Source organism: Atractosteus spatula, chromosome 28, assembly GCF_055471065.1.
Source record: "Atractosteus spatula isolate fAtrSpa1 chromosome 28, fAtrSpa1.hap1, whole genome shotgun sequence".
Classification (NCBI taxonomy): domain Eukaryota; kingdom Metazoa; phylum Chordata; class Actinopteri; order Semionotiformes; family Lepisosteidae; genus Atractosteus; species Atractosteus spatula.
This window is the reverse complement of record NC_142733.1, coordinates 5,836,987-5,855,400: the sequence shown is the minus strand read 5'-3', so window position 1 is coordinate 5,855,400 and position 18,414 is coordinate 5,836,987. Positions and strand designations below refer to the sequence as shown.

At 46.1% G+C, this 18,414-nt stretch overlaps 1 protein-coding gene across 13 annotated transcripts in view; it reads right to left on the bottom strand.

The window, feature by feature from the left end:
- Nucleotides 1-372: 372 nt before the first annotated feature.
- The window catches only part of LOC148813841 (unconventional myosin-IXb-like), an 81,667-nt gene continuing 63,625 nt past the window's right edge, over nt 373-18,414 (bottom strand). For 6 of the 13 annotated variants that reach the window (XM_088907358.1, XM_088907364.1, XM_088907359.1 and 3 more), the window contains 17 exons: nt 17,544-17,668; nt 15,595-15,728; nt 13,930-14,120; nt 13,558-13,665; nt 12,970-13,143; nt 12,583-12,627; nt 12,267-12,378; nt 11,217-11,290; nt 10,375-10,564; nt 10,079-10,207; nt 9,583-9,688; nt 9,199-9,330; nt 8,569-8,692; nt 7,996-8,043; nt 5,189-5,304; nt 4,067-4,194; nt 373-3,258 (listed from right to left, as the gene is read on the bottom strand). In XM_088907358.1, coding sequence (XP_088763484.1) covers nt 2,768-3,258; nt 4,067-4,194; nt 5,189-5,304; nt 7,996-8,043; nt 8,569-8,692; nt 9,199-9,330; nt 9,583-9,688; nt 10,079-10,207; nt 10,375-10,564; nt 11,217-11,290; nt 12,267-12,378; nt 12,583-12,627; nt 12,970-13,143; nt 13,558-13,665; nt 13,930-14,120; nt 15,595-15,728; nt 17,544-17,668 — 2,427 coding nt within the window. In that variant the 3' untranslated portion in view covers nt 373-2,767. Of the gene's footprint in view, nt 3,259-3,823; nt 3,944-4,054; nt 4,195-5,188; nt 5,305-7,995; nt 8,044-8,568; nt 8,693-9,198; nt 9,331-9,582; nt 9,689-10,078; nt 10,208-10,374; nt 10,565-11,216; nt 11,291-12,266; nt 12,379-12,582; nt 12,628-12,969; nt 13,144-13,557; nt 13,666-13,929; nt 14,121-15,594; nt 15,729-17,543; nt 17,669-18,414 lie in introns of all 13 variants that reach the window. The other 7 variants (XM_088907366.1, XM_088907369.1, XM_088907367.1 and 4 more) reach the window with 7 other exon arrangements.

The window sequence follows — 18,414 nt, the reverse complement described above, 5'->3', positions numbered from 1 at the left end:
CAACCATTATTCTCCACTGGTGAAAGGTGCCTCAGTATTGCATGATGGCTCCATTTTTCTCAACACTGCAGACGAGTATGCAGGTATGGTAGTGTTGACTTGGAAATGAGGAAAAAAAGACTATTAATAAGCACGGGAAAGGCATTGACACTAAAGTTTATAAAACTATACTTGGGCGTTAAGCGCTTTATTTCACAACAGGAGATTGTCATTCACTTTGAATCAACCCAGAACCGATAAGGTCCCAATATAAACTTGTTTTATTTCCAATCCATCGTGGAAATGGATTTGGTCTTATAAAAAGTGGAAGAGGTATTGCAGCAATTCCAACAATGCACACCCTCCTAAAAAAAGCACCCGTCAGGAAAACCATTTGGTGGGGGGAGGTTGTGAATTCAGGTATATGAATTCTTAAAAACTTTATTAAACTCTGACAAAAGAGGTAACACCACGTTTTAGGAGTACATTATAATTTAGTTATTTCACTAACATCCTCTCGCGTAGCATCTTGGTTAATTAACCATTGCACAGTATCAGTACATACAACCTTTTTTTTCCTAGTAAGAAATGCCTAACACGTTTTCATGCCTTTATACATGCTAACATTCATACTTTTTCTGCGATAACTTACAATGTACACCTAAATAAAGTGTTACCCAGAAGGTTCGTCATTGGCGTCTTGACAGCTGGTGACCCACCCAGCAGGAAGGAAGTGGACTGTGACAGATGTGCACAGCACTAAAGCAGCTGTGTATACCGACAGGCTAATGTCGGTTGTTATTCTGAGCTTAATACAAACCAAGAGACATTCATCAGAAAGCACCTGCACTGAAAATGTGCTCTTTTTCTGTATGTGCCATCGTTCCGGGGGATGATATTAAGCGTTAATGGGATACAAAAAGGTTGCTCATTAATCTCTGTTGCTGCAACGGTTTGGATCGGGGACAGCAGGCAGAGCAGTTTTGTTAAAGGGCACAGGACTGCAGGGGACATTTAATATCTTTTTAATGGGGCTCTCCTGCTGGATCGGAGATGCGGGCCATTTGTGACAGGGTGTATCCCAGGTGGAACAGAGACGAACATCACTGTAATTACTGCACAAGTACATCTGGGACAATGCAGCAGATAACTTTAATACACGGTAACTGTTTTGTAACCTGTAAACAAACCGATACCTGTTCTTTCTTATGCCCAACTGTAGAGTCCTGGACTGGTGTTAACAAATACCCGTGTTCACTGTATGAGAAAAAGGTTAATTAAAATTAGTCAAATTCATGATTGGGCGATGGAAACTTCCACAAAAGAGTCCAGAACTGTATAGGTGTTAAAAGCACCACCACTTTAAGACAATTACATTAGCCCTGAGATGAAAGAGAAAGCTGTCCACAGTTTTACTCCGGTTTCCAGAGAGTGAAAACGCAAGCACATCTGGAAACAGTCAGGTCTGACATGCAACAGGGACAAGTGAATTTAGGGCTAACTAAATCGAGTTGCTTGTCAAAGCACTCTGAGGGCATAGCTGCAGAAATCGGCACAGCGTGACAGACAGGATTGAGGCCATGCAGATTCAGAAATCCGAGAGCTGGATTCAGCACGACCACCACCAATCTGTACAAAGTTCCCCTGTTCCCGAAGAAAATGCCACTGCTCAACACCGGCATTCACATCAGATTTTTACGAACCCAGGAGTGAAAGACAGTGGGTTATGGAAAATGAATATACAGATTTATTCCCAGTCTATACAAGGATAAAAATGGGGGCATATTCCAGGTATCATTCCCCACCATTGTTGGCTTTATGGGTCTTGCACAAGAGCATTCTCATCGCACATATCCGAACCCTCTACCCTTACAAAAGGCTTCTGAATGGATTTCCCCTAACCCCAGCGATGGTGGAGGAAGTGAGAAGGTGAAGGAACCATCATGTCTGCTACAGCACTGACAGAATAAAACAGCATGGTTTAAAGGAAATAATATATTAATAAACAACAAAGCCTCAAATTTAAAAGGCTTCCAACATTCCACAGACTTAGAAAACCAAAAGGGCAACGATGAAGTGGCTTTGTGCAGAAACTCGGCCGTTTCTGAAAGTGAACTCCAGCTAGTGTTACACCTGACATTCCGTTGCTAAATTACATCTCCCTTTGAAGAAACAGCATTCCCCTTCTGTTGTGTAACGTCTCTCAGTTTTACACCAGCTATGTAACCAAAAGGAGTGGGGATGGTGCTGGAAGGGTCCAAGCCCACAGCAGACAAGGCGCAGCTGAAGCAATAAATGCAATTGACTCGTCAAAGATCTTGTCCTAGAACAGGAAAAAAAACAAAGCCACAAAAATAACCAGATACCCACTGCAAGGAAAGATTCCCCATCTCCTCGGTTAAAATAAACATGCTTCTTTACAATTCAGAATAAAAAAAAATAAGGCACAATTTGGAAGCGAGTTCGAGCACTCTTTTGGTCCTCTCCAACAGTCCTTAAAAAGAGTTTTTTTAAAACAGGCAAGGGGAGGTGCAGATGAGCAGATCAATATATTTAAGGTAGTTCCTTTCGAGGAAGAAAGGAGAGAAAAGGGCAGGTCCTGTCCCTCGGTTGTTAAAGTGTTTTTCTGGGGCCCCCCCAACATCCAAATGCAGCATTTTCATGTTTTTTTCTGAAAAACTGAATAAGGTACAAAAGTGCTTGGTGATGCAAAATCCTGCGTGATAATCTGCAACCTTTCCTCCCGATAGCAGTAAAAAAAACAAGGCGAATGCGCAGAAATCCGCCCTCAAGCCTCGCCGTCGATGTAAGGGATGTCGGGGTCGGGGTCGGAGAAGCGCCTGTGGGCAGTGGAGGCGGAGTCGCGGCCGCTGGGGGCGGAGTCACGGCCGCAGGGGGCGGGGCCCGAGGGGAAGGGCTCGGCGCCGGGGAGCACGTACAGGGACTGGATGCTGTCCTTGCGGCGCGCCGGCTGCTCCCGGCGCTTCACCAGCTGCAGCGTCCTGACGTTCCGCAGCGGCGGCGCGGGCCCCTGGGCGGCGGCGGCGGGATGGCTGAGCACGCCGGGGGGCAGCCGGACGCTGCCGGTGGGGAGGACGGGAGTGCGCCTGTGCAGCCGGAAGGTGTGCGCAGCCGGGGGCGGGCAGTGAGCGGCCGCGCGGAGCAGGCTGGAGTCCGAGCACACGCGCAGCGGCGGCGGCCGGTCGGCTTTCGCTGGGGGCTGGACGGGGGGCGGGGGCGGACAGGACGCTCGCAGATTTTTCAGTCTCTTTGCCGTCCCTAGATCGGAAAAAGAGGAGGGACATCTAAAAATCAGGCTCCGCAGAATCGGGCCCCGCCAAAAAGCCTTGCAACAGTGCACAACACGAAAGACACCACCAACCCCATCCATTTATCCCACCTCGTTATTGTTCAGGCCAAAACAGTGAAAAATGATCCGCTATGAACATCAAGGTGCTGAGAACCCCACCAATAACACACCGCCCGCATTTGCAGTTTATAAAGTTACACATATTAAAAGGTATTGTACCCAACAGACATGCTTTAGTTTTTGAAAACGGTATCAATACCATTCGTGTTCAGAACGGGGAAAATTGTTTCCGTCTACACTTACAAAAAGAATAGGTTCGTGAAATTTTGAGAAAAGGAGGTCAGAATCGCAGAAAAACACGTTGATGATGTTCTTGTATTAGGGAAGGGCTGGGTCCTGCTTGGTTTTGAGAAAGGACTTGGAGACAGTGGGTAATCCGAAGGATGTCACTGCTATGCGTACTGAACAAAAGGTTCTGAGCAACCTATAGGCAAAAAGGATCAACTGCAGAAAAGCAACAGCATTTGCATCTACTTGGGCACTTGAAGGGTCCCGCGCTGCAGGTTCAGGGAACGGCGCGACCTGAAACGGAAGGGACGGCGAGGTCGCCCGTGGGAACGCGGAGATCGGCGCCCGCCACCGTCTTCCTCTGACCTGGACCAAACGACAGTCACAGACACGGGGGGGGGGGGGGCGGACAAATAAAAAACACGGATCGACACGGTTAGAAAAAAAAATGAATAGAAAAAAAACTGGCGACTGTACCTTAATACTGACCTTCGGTGTCCGAGTTCACCGGCCTGTCGTCCAGCAGGCTCTCCGAGCTCACCGACGCCTCCGAGTCCATGTTCTCTTGGTCCGAACCGGGCTGCTCCAGGTCGGGCAGCCGGTACGTGATCTCCTCCCTAGGAAAGGAGGGGAGAAAACACACAGAGGATGATCCCAATACCAATGCTCATCTGTATCGTCATAATAATCCTCACACTTACGTAGCGCTTTTCTGGACTCTCCACTCAAAGCGCTTTACAGGTAAGGGGGATCCCCCTTCACCACCACCAGTGGGCAGCCCCACCTGGAACGAGGTGATAGCAGCCAAAATGCACCAGTACGCTCCCCACACACCAGCTCTAAGAGTGACAAAGCCAGTTCATACATGGGGTTTATCAGGAGGCCATGACTGGTAAAGGCTGGAGGAAATTGGTAAGGACACTGAGGGTAATTACCCTACTCTTTTCAAGAAGTGCCCTGGGATTTTTAATGATCAGAGAGTCAAGATCATTAATGCTTATATTCATGTTATTTATTAGAGTTTTAGGTCTCATCCATAGGAAGTTGTGTTTTTTTTACAGTATAGTGTTCCCCTCACTCTACTTCAGCTTTAGGACCCACACAGACCACAGGGTGAGCGCCCCCCACTGGATCCACTGACTACCAAGGCTGCAGCAGCCTTTGCTTTCCCAGGAGGGAATAACTCCCATCACATTTGCTGAGCTTCAGTGGGCTGCCAGTTGTGAGTTGCAGGGTGAAACAGCTGACAGAGCAGCAGTATGCTGAAGCAGCGCATCTATCTGCGCACAAAAGGTACAGCTCCCATCTATGCACACGTGATCCAATACAAAGGGGTTTTTGTTTGGGCGTGGAGAAAGTCTTGTGAAAAATCACCAAGGTTTCCAACAGCCAAAGCGCAGTGTGTTTATTGCGTAAATATCTGCCTGATCGTTCTTGCCCCCTCTGGCAAGCTGTACAAACACGATGGAACAAAGCCAACAGGTCTGATGAGGAAACAAACCCAAAAAAAAAACCTTCGGGAGGGGAGATGTCTAGGAGCAGGATTACAAAAATTGTTAGTAAGAAGCGTCTGGCCCGGCGTTTAACAATGTTGGTTCCCCAGTCACTTACTTCTCCTGCTTGATAGACCTGATTCGCTCCATGAGCGTCATCTCTGCCTCCACGTCCGAGTCCGTAGGTTGGTTCTCCGGTACCACCCCCAGATCCGAAGACCGTTTTTCATTTACCTTGGAGCAGATGGATGCAAACAAACAGTCTTTACGAAACACTTCTGAGTTTCCCTGGGCGGGTCCCCCCCCTTTCTGTGTTAGTACACGAGGTCGCCAACCTGTGGTTTTACAGGTAACCATTAAATCGCTCAACACCAGGGACAGTGTGTGAGCAGCTAAGCGTGTGACTCATTCAATGGAGAAATTTAGGGGATTCTCTAAAACACGAATCCAAACACACTTCAGCCTTAAATGAATGCGTCTTTCAAATTCTGAAAAACGGGTAGCCTAGAAAACACACAAGATTGGGACTGTGCAAAACCATTGTTGGAGGTTCCTATGTTAGTTTGTGAAGTAGTGGCAAAACTGCAATTAATCGATGTTTTGATGTTGCCTTTGCTTTATCCAGCATTAGTGAATGACTAACAGCTCCAGAGTGGTGACTCAAATCAGGGTCTTTATGGGTTACATGCAGGAAGAGATGGAGACATTCAAAGTGCATGAGGCTCAAACAAATGCTGGAGAATCAGTGTTAAGGTTGGATTCTGTTTTAAGTGCGAACGTGCAATTGCTGAGTACAGTCCTACGTTTGGTTAGCACATGACATGAGGCATACTTCAGTCCAACCATTTTCAATGGCATGCATTTCAGAACACTGCTATGTTTGGTAAAACAAAAGCACCGGCAAATTGTGCATTAATGGGTTTAAAAAAATCAAAATCTGCCTTCACAATATTGATGAAGTCCCGGGAGGAGTCATTAAAAATGGAGAAATGACCGTTAAACACTTAAACCGGTGTTGAGCACCAGCTTGTGGACTCTCCTACAGTAATATGGCAGTAACTGTACGTGCAGCATAGTAACCTGTTTGTATGCTGCACGTACAGTTTTAGCATGAAAAAGGGAGGTATTTCGAGTTCAGGACATTTACAGTGCCACAGTATTCAGAATTTTATGTATTATAAAGTAATATTCATTAAATTAATATCAGGAGTTAGAACGCAAATTCTGAATGCTCTTTATATGCATTAGGATTTCTCCTATGCCTTACATACACATTAAATGTCAAAATCAAGATATCAGTAAAAACTTTGTCTCAGCAAGTAGACTAAACATGGTCTATAGTTTTCCCAAATCCCAGAATCATGTATTTTTAAACTGCAGTGGAGCAAGGTTTTTTTCCCATCTATGTTTTATAACACCCATTTCTTTCACATTCCTTAACCAAACTGCGGTTTTGTAGTTTCGTATTAAAAGCAGCTGTGCCTCCTGGAATCATTCATCCCATTTTCACATCCCAAGTCCTGCTAGTTGCTCGTGGATACCGATACCGAGTATTCGGCCTCATTTTTGAATATGCGATTTACAAGTCTCAGAATTCCTTGAGTGCTCTGAAAGCTAGAGGAATACCACCACTGATAATTCGGGGGATTCAGGAAAGGAAAATACCTTTTATCATTCAAATATGCCGTTCACGTGGCAAAATATATATTTGGCAGGTTTGTTATTCCGAACAGAAATCAGGCTGACTGCCACACAAACTTCACTGCTTATTTATTTACAGGCTTTAAATTCCAAAATAAAGATCTCAAAATTGTTTCATTAAGTCAAATTGTAGACTGTGACACCAAAGGATTTCGAAGCAGTGAATGGCCTGAAAGAAATGGAAGATTCTATGCAGATCACCACCAACTCGTTTCGGGAGAGTGGTATGTTTGTTAAAGAAGGCTTTTTCAAAGTAACCAAACCTAGGAAATTTGAAGAACTGAAGCATTACTAAAATTGACTGAATCGGGGACAACCAGCCCCACTCCAGCCAACACATCTGCAAAAGTCTGCATGACCACTATCCTTCCACTGCAAAAATCCTTGCAAATGGTCATTTCATTAAAGCCTTTTAACAAAGGTACCTGAGAAAACAAAACAGAAAAAATAGGAAAGGAGCCACAGCTAATACTTAAACTAAATAAACACACACGGATTAGATAAGACCCCTTCCCCCCACTTCCTTTCACACAGGGGAGGGAATCTTGTATTTCCCAGGCAAAATTAAAATCAGCAAACTTCGATTGAAAACCCAGAAGCTTTAGAGAAGGTACTCCTGGTCAGACTCCGGCAGAGCCATCTTGTTTAGAAACGCTTGCCATGTGGTATTGGAGAAGAGGTTCTAAAATCAGCACGCCCCCAGTCATCAGCAATCTGCAGAAATTGTTCTGAATCCCATGTAGAAAATGGCACGTTTTCTTTTATTGGCTAAATTTTGAGCTTTGTTCAGCTTGGTTTTCGGTCACGGACGAGACCCAGTGAAAATGACAATCGCATGATCTCAGGTGCCAATGCCTTGGACCCAGGGGGTGTGCGATCCGTCAATGGTAAACACGAGTTGGGGGGGGGGGGCTTTGACTAGACTGCCTCCTCCACTGCTGTCACAAGAGTGATGAGCAGATGGAAATAGGCCACATCCTTACCAAAATGCCTGAATCCACTGAAAGGGTGCTCCAACTCAGACGACACCCAGAGAACCTCCTCTTTTAACCCCCCCCCCCCCACCTATCTCTACCACTGACAACCATCAGAAAAAACCATGCAGCTTGATGACGTTAGTACGAGGAGTGAACCGTTCCACATCATGCAGAGTGAAGGGTGGAGAACAGCCCTGTGTCGGGTTTTTTTCTGCCAGGAGAAAACCGAGCCGGGTCCGATACATACCACCGCTCCTCTGTAAGGAGAGGAGAACCTGAGCGGCACAAGCCAGCGCTACAGGAAGAGGAGGAGAATCAGAGAAAAACGAACCAGGTTACACTTGCGTGCAGCGGCGGCCGACACTTTCACAGCAATAGGTACTCAATCACGCTTGGAAAAGGAGAGGCCCTGGCTTTTGTGTGACTTTTGTTTTTCAAATTGGTTTTACAGTCCAGAAGACGAAAAAGCCTGGCTGACAGTTCAGCTAAATAGCAAAGCTGGACACTATCGGCGCTCAGCAGACCTGTCACATTACATTCCAGGAACTACAAAAGCATAAAGAAATTCTTCAGCTTCTTCAGTGAAAGATAAAAACACTGAAATTTCCTGCTACTGATGTCAAAAGGCAATACCGGTTTTAAACTATTGTTCAGCTTGGGCTCTATACTCTGTGTTAGTATTCTCCTGTTTTTCCCAAAGTCTGCAACTTCTGGCAGATCCTGAGTTTAGGTGCTCGTGCTGCTGCTTGCAACAGAGGTGGCACTTGTCTCATCCCGCAGCTATCCGGTCGTTCTGACTTGGCCGTTTATCCAGAATTACCGTGTTCTGCCTCTTCAGCTTGAGCTGTCTCTGTGCCAGGGCCTCAGCCTCCTCAAGTTGCTCAATCTCCTCCATCTTCTCGTTGTACTTCCTGATCTGCTCGTTTAGGATGAGCTCCACACAGCTGCAAGAGGGAACGGACAGCAGGCGATTGATCGTTCACGTAGCAAATAAAAATCTCACTGTTCTCAAAGTCGCTGTTTGAAAGGTAAAAAAGAGTTGCTGCAGGACTTATGATTACCTAAGGTAATTGTCCTATAGCTTTGAATAATAACTCAATTTAAATCCATAGAAATAGCCAAACACGACATTCTGTGCTTTAAGGATTTAGGGCTTTCCAGCAGTTTGAACCACACATAAATAGTGAACACGGCATCTCCAGAATTCAATTAACAAAGGGGTGCGTTATGCTTTAACATATCCTTGATCAATAAACACTGACTTCTGTCTAGCTTTTGTTTACCTAAAAGACATGCAAAATACAATCGGATTCTCCAAGAAGACTGTTTACAAATCCATAATATTGTTTCGAATATGGAACTGGAATCTGAGCCACTTGGAAGGAATTCTGCATTTTGACAGCTGGGATGTTCCTGAGCCTTGCAGCTGGGAAGAGCCCCAGAAACTCACATGGTTGTCTTGGCCACATCCTTCATGCTGGTAAAGGGGTCAGCACTGTCCGGGCATCGCAGGATACAAGGAGCAAAGACAATGGCCAGGGCGTTGGGAGACATGCGGTTGCTCTGCTCATGCTTGGCCACCCTACAAGAAAGAGGTTGGATTCCTTATGTGTTAATCAATGAATCTTTTAGGCTCGGTCTCTAAATCAAAATACCCGTGTCCAGGTATTCCAGTAATTTTAATGCTTTGGGGAAAACGCTGAATATGCAGGTGTACAGTTGAGTTGAGTTTTGGGACCTTTTAATAACACCCGCACTTTGGTGTGAACCGAAATACTGTAACTGGGCCTCAGTTTTACCAGTGCACCCCATAGAAGCGGCAGGGGAGACGTACGCGACCAGATGGAAGATCAGTCTCTCCAGGGTGTTGTAGTTGGCCGGAGGAAGCTGATCCAGGACTTTGTAGATAGCTTGAATCTGCTCCTGCTTCTCGGGCAGCTCTGCAGGGATAGACAGACAGGTGAGGACTTGCCATGGAAAACGGTGCCATTTTTTTCCCCCACTAATTTTTTTTCTACCCATTTAGTTAATAAATTTAAGCACAGGCATTTCTACTCAAAACACGTTTCCAATAACACATTTACAGCTTTCCTGCTTTGCTGATTCACAATCAAGAATCTGATTTTGGTTTTTAACACAACCTCTCAGGAATTCTATATACTCTAAATTATGGCGGCATCATAAGACTTCCTGAGTATATCGACAACCCCGTTAGACCACAAAGACCTCCACATAAATCCTCTTTGAAGCAACAACTAAACGCATCTGACTGCTCCTTCCCCAAACCTGTCCTTCCTATCCAGCTCCGCGACCTATGACCTTGGACCTACCCACAGCCCGCAGGAAGTCGCTGTAATGCTCGAAGGTCATGAGCGGGTCGGGCAGCTCCCTCAGCCACTGTTTCACAATCCCCGTGACTGCGTGGATGGGGTAATTGTCCAGGACCACTGTGTTAGGGTCTGCAAAAAATAAACCCCTGAATAATTATATGGATGGAAAAAAAAAAAGATTGATTTGACCTCTTTCCTCCTCCGGTATGCGGAACCCATTGTGGCCTCAGGATAGTAAGCTGCTGGCGTCTCGTCTCCGGCCCCGCAGGATTACAAGGAGAAAGCCTGCGACTCACCAGACTCCAGGAGCTGGTGTAGCTCTTTCATGCGGTTGGCCGAGCCGGACTTGCGGTAGATGCCCTCCGTGTACAGGCCGTTCATCTCCACGTGCTCCAGCAGGATGGACAGGACCGCCGGCACGGGATTCTTGCTGCTGGTCAGGGCGCAGACCCGGACGCCGAAGTGCGATCCCGACTCCTCCTCGCTCTGCCGCAAACACACACGGAACGCACAGCAACGTTGGAACGAGAGACGCAAAGGAACACCGACGCAAAAAAACACAAACATACACAACCAACGACGTTGAGCCTGTCCTTTGAAAACACAATGTTAAGGGAAGATTACATCTTAAAATTTAGCCATGAAGTGTTCAGTTAATAATGTTACCCTTAAAGCACCTACCTAAGAAAAAGAACTTGAGCCGGACGATGTGTGGTTTTAAACCTCTTGAGAAGACTGACAGACATGAGGTTTGTGCAGTCTCGGGTAAGGCAGTGCACAGTTTATATGCAATTTTTACTTTTAACACTGCTGGTGAAGTTATTCCACTCGAGTGAGGACATGTATTATCAAGCTAGAAAAATGCTGAGCTTCCTGACGGAGCATGGCTTTCCTCAAACACTTTAGTGTAACGAACGTCATCACTCAACTTTCGTTTAATTCTGCAGTTTTTCTGCTTTTTAATTACTTTTACTATTTTTTCCTGTTACTTTTGAAACGCTTAAATAAGACACGCCTTTATCCTTAAACATCAACTGAAAGTAGCATGTGTGACGTCATACTGTCTGCTTTATAAAAACAATCTTAATAAAAGAAATAATCAAATCTTTGCTAGGCTTTTTCCTGCAATGCTTCTTACCTTTTTTGCACAATAGAAAGAGCAGCTTGTCTGGAGTTTACTGACGCATTTCTTGTGACACACCATTTTGCACACTGAAGAAAAAAAGCGCAAAACAAAAAAATCAGTGTGTGAAAGATATTCTAGTACTTTAAAGGGGAACAACAGTCACAAGTTCTCCATCCAGTGATTAAATCTTTGCATTCTGAATCAATCACAAAATAGTGAACTTTGCAAAAAGACTGGATATTCACCATGTTGAGAGTTTGTGCAAATTGTGACGTGATGCGTCCCTTCATGCTCACTAGTCCCTGTGATGGGACTCATGTAATGTGATGCACGAGCGAATACAGTACAGGTTGTGCAGCAGACATTTCACCACAGAAATGTTCCAGTGTAATCTTCATGCAGAGCTAACAAGTAGTATTTGTTGGCAAAACAATCTCGGAGTTGAGAGCCATATTTTTACTGGATTAAAAGACATGTGTTCACAAGCCTGCTTCTTTCCAATGTAATAGGGCTGCTTCACCTCACCAGAAATTTTGTTGCCTCGTTCCTTGCACAACAAGGCGCTTCTCATACCTGGAAATCTTATGATGTGAATTGGAATTTTTACGTTACTGTTTTACTTCCATTGTGGTTTGAAATGCACTCATCAACACGGATTCATTCTAACCCCAAACAAAAACAGCACCGCTAATAATTTAATAATTCTGTCGCCATCGATTCCTGAGCTGCTTCGCGCCAACTTGGAAGACAAGACCAAGCCACACTTTCCCCCATCTGTCCATGCACCCAGGCAGGGCTCAGTTTCAGACCAGTTCAGGCATGGTTTTCCTTACAATCTGAAACAGGGTTCTTAAGCTTGGAACACTGCATCCCTTTTAAGCTTAAAATTCCGATTACTCCACTGTACAATGCATACACCCGTACAAATCAACCACTGCTTCTAACCAGAAATATAAAAATCATAAGCTTACATAATTACAATTTAAAGTGTAGGCTGAAGAATCTCAGGACATTTATAATACGCGGGTATTACACTGGATGAATCTAGCTCCTGATACTCACTTGTGCACATATAGGCCTTCTCCATGCCCCAGATGAATGAGTTGCACTGATCACAGGACTGCATGATGTTCACCTGGTACGTGTTGAATATGTGGTCCATGTAGTTTTCCTTCTGAAACAGATTTGACACAAAGTGAAAATCCTGGAAAGCTACTACCCAGAAAAGAGCAGAAGCAGATATTCTAACAAGACTTTTTGCTACTGTTTACCAACATCATTTATGAGCATTTATTTTAGCAAAAAAAAGTTATAAACATTTTTAAAGGGTATTTTTTAAAATCATTTATTGATTAAAATGAGGTGCTGGCACACTTACAAATTTGTCCTTTTTCCTCCTCTTCTTCTTCTGAGCTTTTGCAGGCTGAAATGAAAAAAAATCAGAAATAAGTATGAGCATCACTACATGTTCATTACTTACCAAATTGCTGCCCAACTGAAACTGGGCTTGTAGGTTTACATTTAAAAACAAAGTACCTAAAAAACCCAATGAATTATCCTCCTTTAATTACTTCCGTAGGAAGATGCTCTCGTCCACATTGAAGTCTTAAACATGTAGCTTTAAGCTAGAAGTTTATACAAAACACACCACCCAAGTTATGCTATTACTTTTACAAACGTTTACAGGACACCTGGATGTTTAAGCTCACACTCCCTCACGGTAAAACGCATTTCAGAGTTTCCTCCACTGCGGTATCCCCATTACCTTAGCTTGCTCCCCCTCTTCCCTCTTCATCTCTCCACGGATGAACCCATCCAGGACCGACTGGAATAGATTGACCACCAGATGGACTTCTGACTCCTTCTGCTTCTCCGTAGCCTGAGTGTGCACCACCATCTTGTAGTGGTTCATCAGCCCCTTGTAACCCATTTGCAGCTTCTGTCATCCCAACAGAAGGAACACATTCTGCAGGTTAAGACCTAGACTGTTCTCACCAAAATCTTAGCAGATACTCAAGTGAACTGTTCAGTCTCTGTGGAAAACTGCTGGCTTGTCTGGGGTTACTGTCATAAAGCACCCCGGGATAACTCAAGCAGCAATGGAATGAGCAGTTCCATTCATTTTCTAACCACTTCTTCCAGTTCAGGTGTCGCAGGGGAGCTGGAGTCTAACCCAGCAAGCAACAGGTGAGAGGCAGGGTACATCCTGGACGAGTACGCCAGTCCATCACAGGGCAGACGCCAACAGAAGCACACTCACACCAGGGCCACTTCACCCAGGAGACAATTAACCTCCCAGCATGACTTCGGACAGTGGGAAGGAATCGTGTCATCAACAAGAGAAAGGACCCACCTGCAGAGAGTACATGCTCTTGATGAATTTCCTGAACTCGGTGGTGGCGGTGATGAAAATGAGCTCGGTGCCCGACAGCTGTTTCCCTTTCGACCGCAGTTCGTTCACCTGGCAGAGGGGGAGAGAGAGAGCGAAAAACCTCCAGGTCACACCCCAGCCCCGCAGTCCGGCCCGTTGGCACGCCACACTGCAAGCACACCGCTGAGCGCCGTACCCAGAGCAGCGGGAACCACCAGGTCCTAAAAACGCACCCGTTTCAACACAGTGACCCGCGGACGGGGCCCGCAAGCTTTGCCCCACGAGCACTTTGATCTCTGCATTTTGGCGTGTAAATACAAAGACGGTGGGGCCTTTGGGCGCTCGGGACCTCACCTGGTTGCCTAGGAACTCGTCCAGGTGGCGCAGCTCGTTGGCGTTGCTGATCTGGCGGTCCAGCGAGGCGTTCCACTGCTCCGAGACCCGCGTGGCGCGGCTGATCTTGATGGTGCCCTTGCGCTTGGCCTGGGTCCCCGCGGGGTTGGGGTGCTGGGAACCGGACGGCGGTGGCGGGATGTGGGCTGTGGCTGCGACAGGGGTGGGGGGGGGGGGGGGCGAAGCGAACAGGGGACAGCGGAGAACAGGAGAGAAAAAGAAGACAGAGTCACTGACCCCTTCCGCTCCTCCGTTACCCACTCTTTCATGGAACAGGGAGAGAACAAAGGCGGAATTCTCTGCTCGCTTCCATACTTGTTGCCATCCTGATGGGAAATTCCAGTTGGCCCCAGTAGAAATGAGTGACTGGTTTTGCAATGCCCGGAACTGGTATTTAAAATCGGTACGAGCTGCTGTACTGGCAACTTGGGGACCAGGGGAATGCAAACGCTCACTTTAAAAGCGATGCTGTAATAAACTGGTCTCCGCTTTGAAACGTTTTTAACTGGAAGGTCCTGGTCACCAGCAGATACCAGCTGAAGCTTCTTGACTGCAATTGCCATTAGGATTTAAAGCCTAAAGCTGCTTAAATCCTCTTTTGGAAAAGAGGTTTAAGCAGGGAACGAAAATGCTCAGAGTGCCGAAGAAACGGATGGATTTATGTAAAACATTTTAAAAAACTGGAAATATACTTCACTTATATAAATAAGGAAATTTCACTTATTGGGGGGCCTCAGTTTCATATGCTGAAAAATGTTTATTATTAACTCTTCTGTTCTTTCTGCAACCCCCTACCAAGTAAGATGATGGGAATAGGAGAGCCTGGTTTGTACCTTCAGGGGAAAAAAACTGAAAACCACTAGAGGGCAGTAGAAGATCACTTTAATGACTGCACGGCTATGCTAGGGACTAGCTTTCAAAAAACTACTAAAGGGGAAAAAAATAGCAGAATCCACACATGCATCTTTTTAATTATATGGCACAAAGCATGCTGTAAGAATTTCCTCTTTCATGTGGGAGAAATGAATTTTGTGAATGACGTGGACATTCTGTGATGATGCATCTTTCATTACATCTTGCAGCTGCAAAGAAAGGACCATTTCAATGCTTTAATCTTTCTTACTGCCTAGCAGTAACACACAGGGGTTTGGGGATCACATGACATGTCACAAAACTGCTTCCTGAGGGATCGATCAGGGGAAGGACAGAATAGGGATGCTTATAGCTGCAGGAAATAACCAGGAAAGCTACAGATGCGTCTTGTTTTTGTGGTACAAAATGAACTCCGTGTGTCCTTGAGGAAGGACAGGGGGAATTCCTCCACTGGTGAGGCTAAGCAGTTTCCAGATATGACAATACAGAGCCAGTGCCCTAGAATCATTTTTGAATAATTCTAAACTTAAGTCCAAGAAAACACGGACTTCTGAAGGTCAAATCTCCCACCCCCCCAACATAAAGCACGGGGGAACATTTTTTCTGTGCCACATTGTGGACCAAAAGAAAATATTTGTATTCTTCAGCTACAAAGCTCCTAACTTATGAGAATGAAAAAGCTCTCCATCATCCGTAACCCTTCTCATCTTCTAGAGCACTTGACGAATGTAGCTCTTTTTTTTCGGTCTTTACCTTCTGGTATCTTAAATGTCACATGTGCCTCCAATGACTGGGGCGTGGTCGACTCCCCCTCGTCGGGAGTCTGGGGGTCCCTCTGAGGTCGCCGGTCACCATGCTTCCGCAGGATCTTACTCAAGAACCCCGACCTGGAACGGCAGCATTGGAACACAATGATAGTCTAGACCACTGCTTCAGGGGCATTCCCCCCCCCCCAAAGACTGTTGAGCTTGAGGACCTGGGGTGCTATCCGTGTGGAGTTTGCATGTTCCCCCCCCTCCCCACCCACCCACGTGGTGTGGGTTTCCTCCAGGTGCTCTGGTTTTCTCCCACAGTCCAAAGACTGGCATGCTAATGGGCTTCTGAGAAAATTGGCCACGACGCGTTTGTGCCTGTCTGCGTGTGCCCCGAGATGAGCTGGCGTCCAGTCCAGGGTGTACCCCGCCTTGTGCCCATTGTTTGCCAGGATAGGGTGCAACCTCGAATTCGATGAAGCAGTCAGAAAATGGATGGATATGTGGGTGGGTGGGTGGGTGGATGGATGCCAAGTTAGAACGGTGCCTTGCATACATTACCAGCCAACAAGAGCCTACGAAGCAAGGATAAGCAACCCTGGCTCTTCTGCTCTAGCCTATAGCAAGACTTCCACCATATCGATACTTTTGTTAATTTACACTTCATTGCTTCCTTGGCCCTGCTTGCCAAAGATGACATCACATAGTAAGGAACGAACTAACACTGGAACTGAACTTCTCCTATATAGCAAGGAGAAGATGTTCAAACACTAACACCTAAGAAGAAAGTGTACCAATCCCAGGAGTAAATGGCTGGCTCCAGCTACTCACCTCACAAAGAGTAAAAAAAAACATTTGTATTTAAGCTCCTGCATGTAAGCAGACAGTTTGTATATGATGTATTTAACAGAGCCACCATGTCTGCGTATTCCATGAGGGAGCATACAGGTACAGCTTCAGTCTAGAGGCTGCTTTTATGAAGCAATATTTATAGATCTTTCACTAGTGAACTCTTGAGTGCCAAAGAGCTGTCTCTTTCCAGCTGTGTACTTAGGTTCCTCGATCCAGGCAAAATTACAGGGTGGAATTTCAGGAATCTCTTAAAAAAACCTCTACAGTCCTGTGTTTCTATATATGGAAATAAACAGCCTGTATGATATCCCGAAAGCAGGAGAACCTCTCTGTGACAGGTCTGATTAAAACAAGAGGAGCCGTTTCCCACGAGCCAGCTCTCCTCTTCTCCCCCTGTGCAGGGGGATGAGGTCATCCCACTCTTAAGAACCACGGTTGATTTTTTTAGGAAAGCACTTGAGGGATCTCCAAGAACAGAGCTGATGACTTTCCCTGACAAGCAGCTCCAGGGACCGAACCCTGCGCTGTGATTTCAGTAGAGCAAGAAGACGCACTTCTACTGCTGTTTTCTTATACTCACTGCCGTACAAGTCTCGCTATTCTACTACGCCGTGAATTAGTGCAGACAGGAACTCTGAAACTGAGAATTGCATCCTACGAAGAGACTGCCTGTTGTAGGATCTTTGTTCATAATTAAATCGAAGGATTTCCAACCTTGGTACCAGAGGGCCCCCATTAACTTCCTCTAATAAGTCACACCAAATCACCTTAAAGATGATTAAACATTTGTTTGGGTTATTGATCAATTAAGCAAGTCATGTTTACTGAACACTGGTCCTTTAGGGCTGAAGGGTATTCTGATTTTGTTCCAAATGATCTCTAAATGACTTAATAGAACACCATGTTCTAAACCGATAATTATTCAATTGATCCAGGCCAGCAGAAATTGATGGATTTCCAAGTTACAAGATTTACTTGAATTGGGCTCTCCAGGACCAGTCCAAACCCTTTAACCCCCTGGGTGTTGCCCGGAAGAGCTGATGATATTGGGGTAGTGAAGGGGAAGGGGAAGGGGAAGGGTAGGTGCTGTGGCCATACTTTGGCTCTGGTGTGACCGGCTGGGGCTGGAGTGCGTGGGCTGCTTCCTGGAGTCCAGGGCTGTCGACACGTCTTCTCTTCAGCGTGCTCGCCTGGATACCGTCAGGGGTGGTCTCGACTGCGGACTGAAACATGGGGAGATCAGGCCAGTGTCAGACAACGTCTGCATCCTCAAGAGAGAGATGCATGCACCCTCTCAAAAGCATTACAAAACAAACCATCAAAGATGAAAAAGAAGGGGGGGGGCGGGGGTCCTCAGGACAGGGAGCTTCCCAAGTCAGACGGTAGCACAAAGTCTTTCCTTGCAGGAAAGATCAGACCCCACTCCCAGCAGGCAGGGGCCGGACTCGGCCCCAGCAGGAGGTCCACACGCAGCCAGAGCCCAGCACGAGCTGCACCAGCCCCACACTCAACCACCGTTACAAGCCTGAACTCGCACTGCCCAGGATCAAACAGCCACCTCCCTCGACGACTGCTGGAGTGCTCCTCTCTATTTTTTTTTAAATTCAGACTGACAACGCCAGGCTGCTCCCTGAGCGGACATCTGCCCCAAGCCATGCAGCACGATTTTGTCTGCCCCTCCAAGGAACCCCAACACCACCAGAAACTCTCAGCCCTTACTGTGCGATTTTTTGCAGTTGCAGTTGTGCACAGCGGTGCTGTTGCTTTATTTCACAACAAAATGGTCAGACGGACACTTACTAGTTGTGGTTTTAATGTAAATTGAAACCGATTTGTTTCCGGCAGACTAAATTGTAAAAGCTTAGTTTGGGAGCTTTTCTTAGATGTATCTTTTAAAAGTGGAGGTTATGCAATTGTGGTCATATAATAGCAAAGATGATGAGCCTGACAGAAGACTCAGTTTGATACA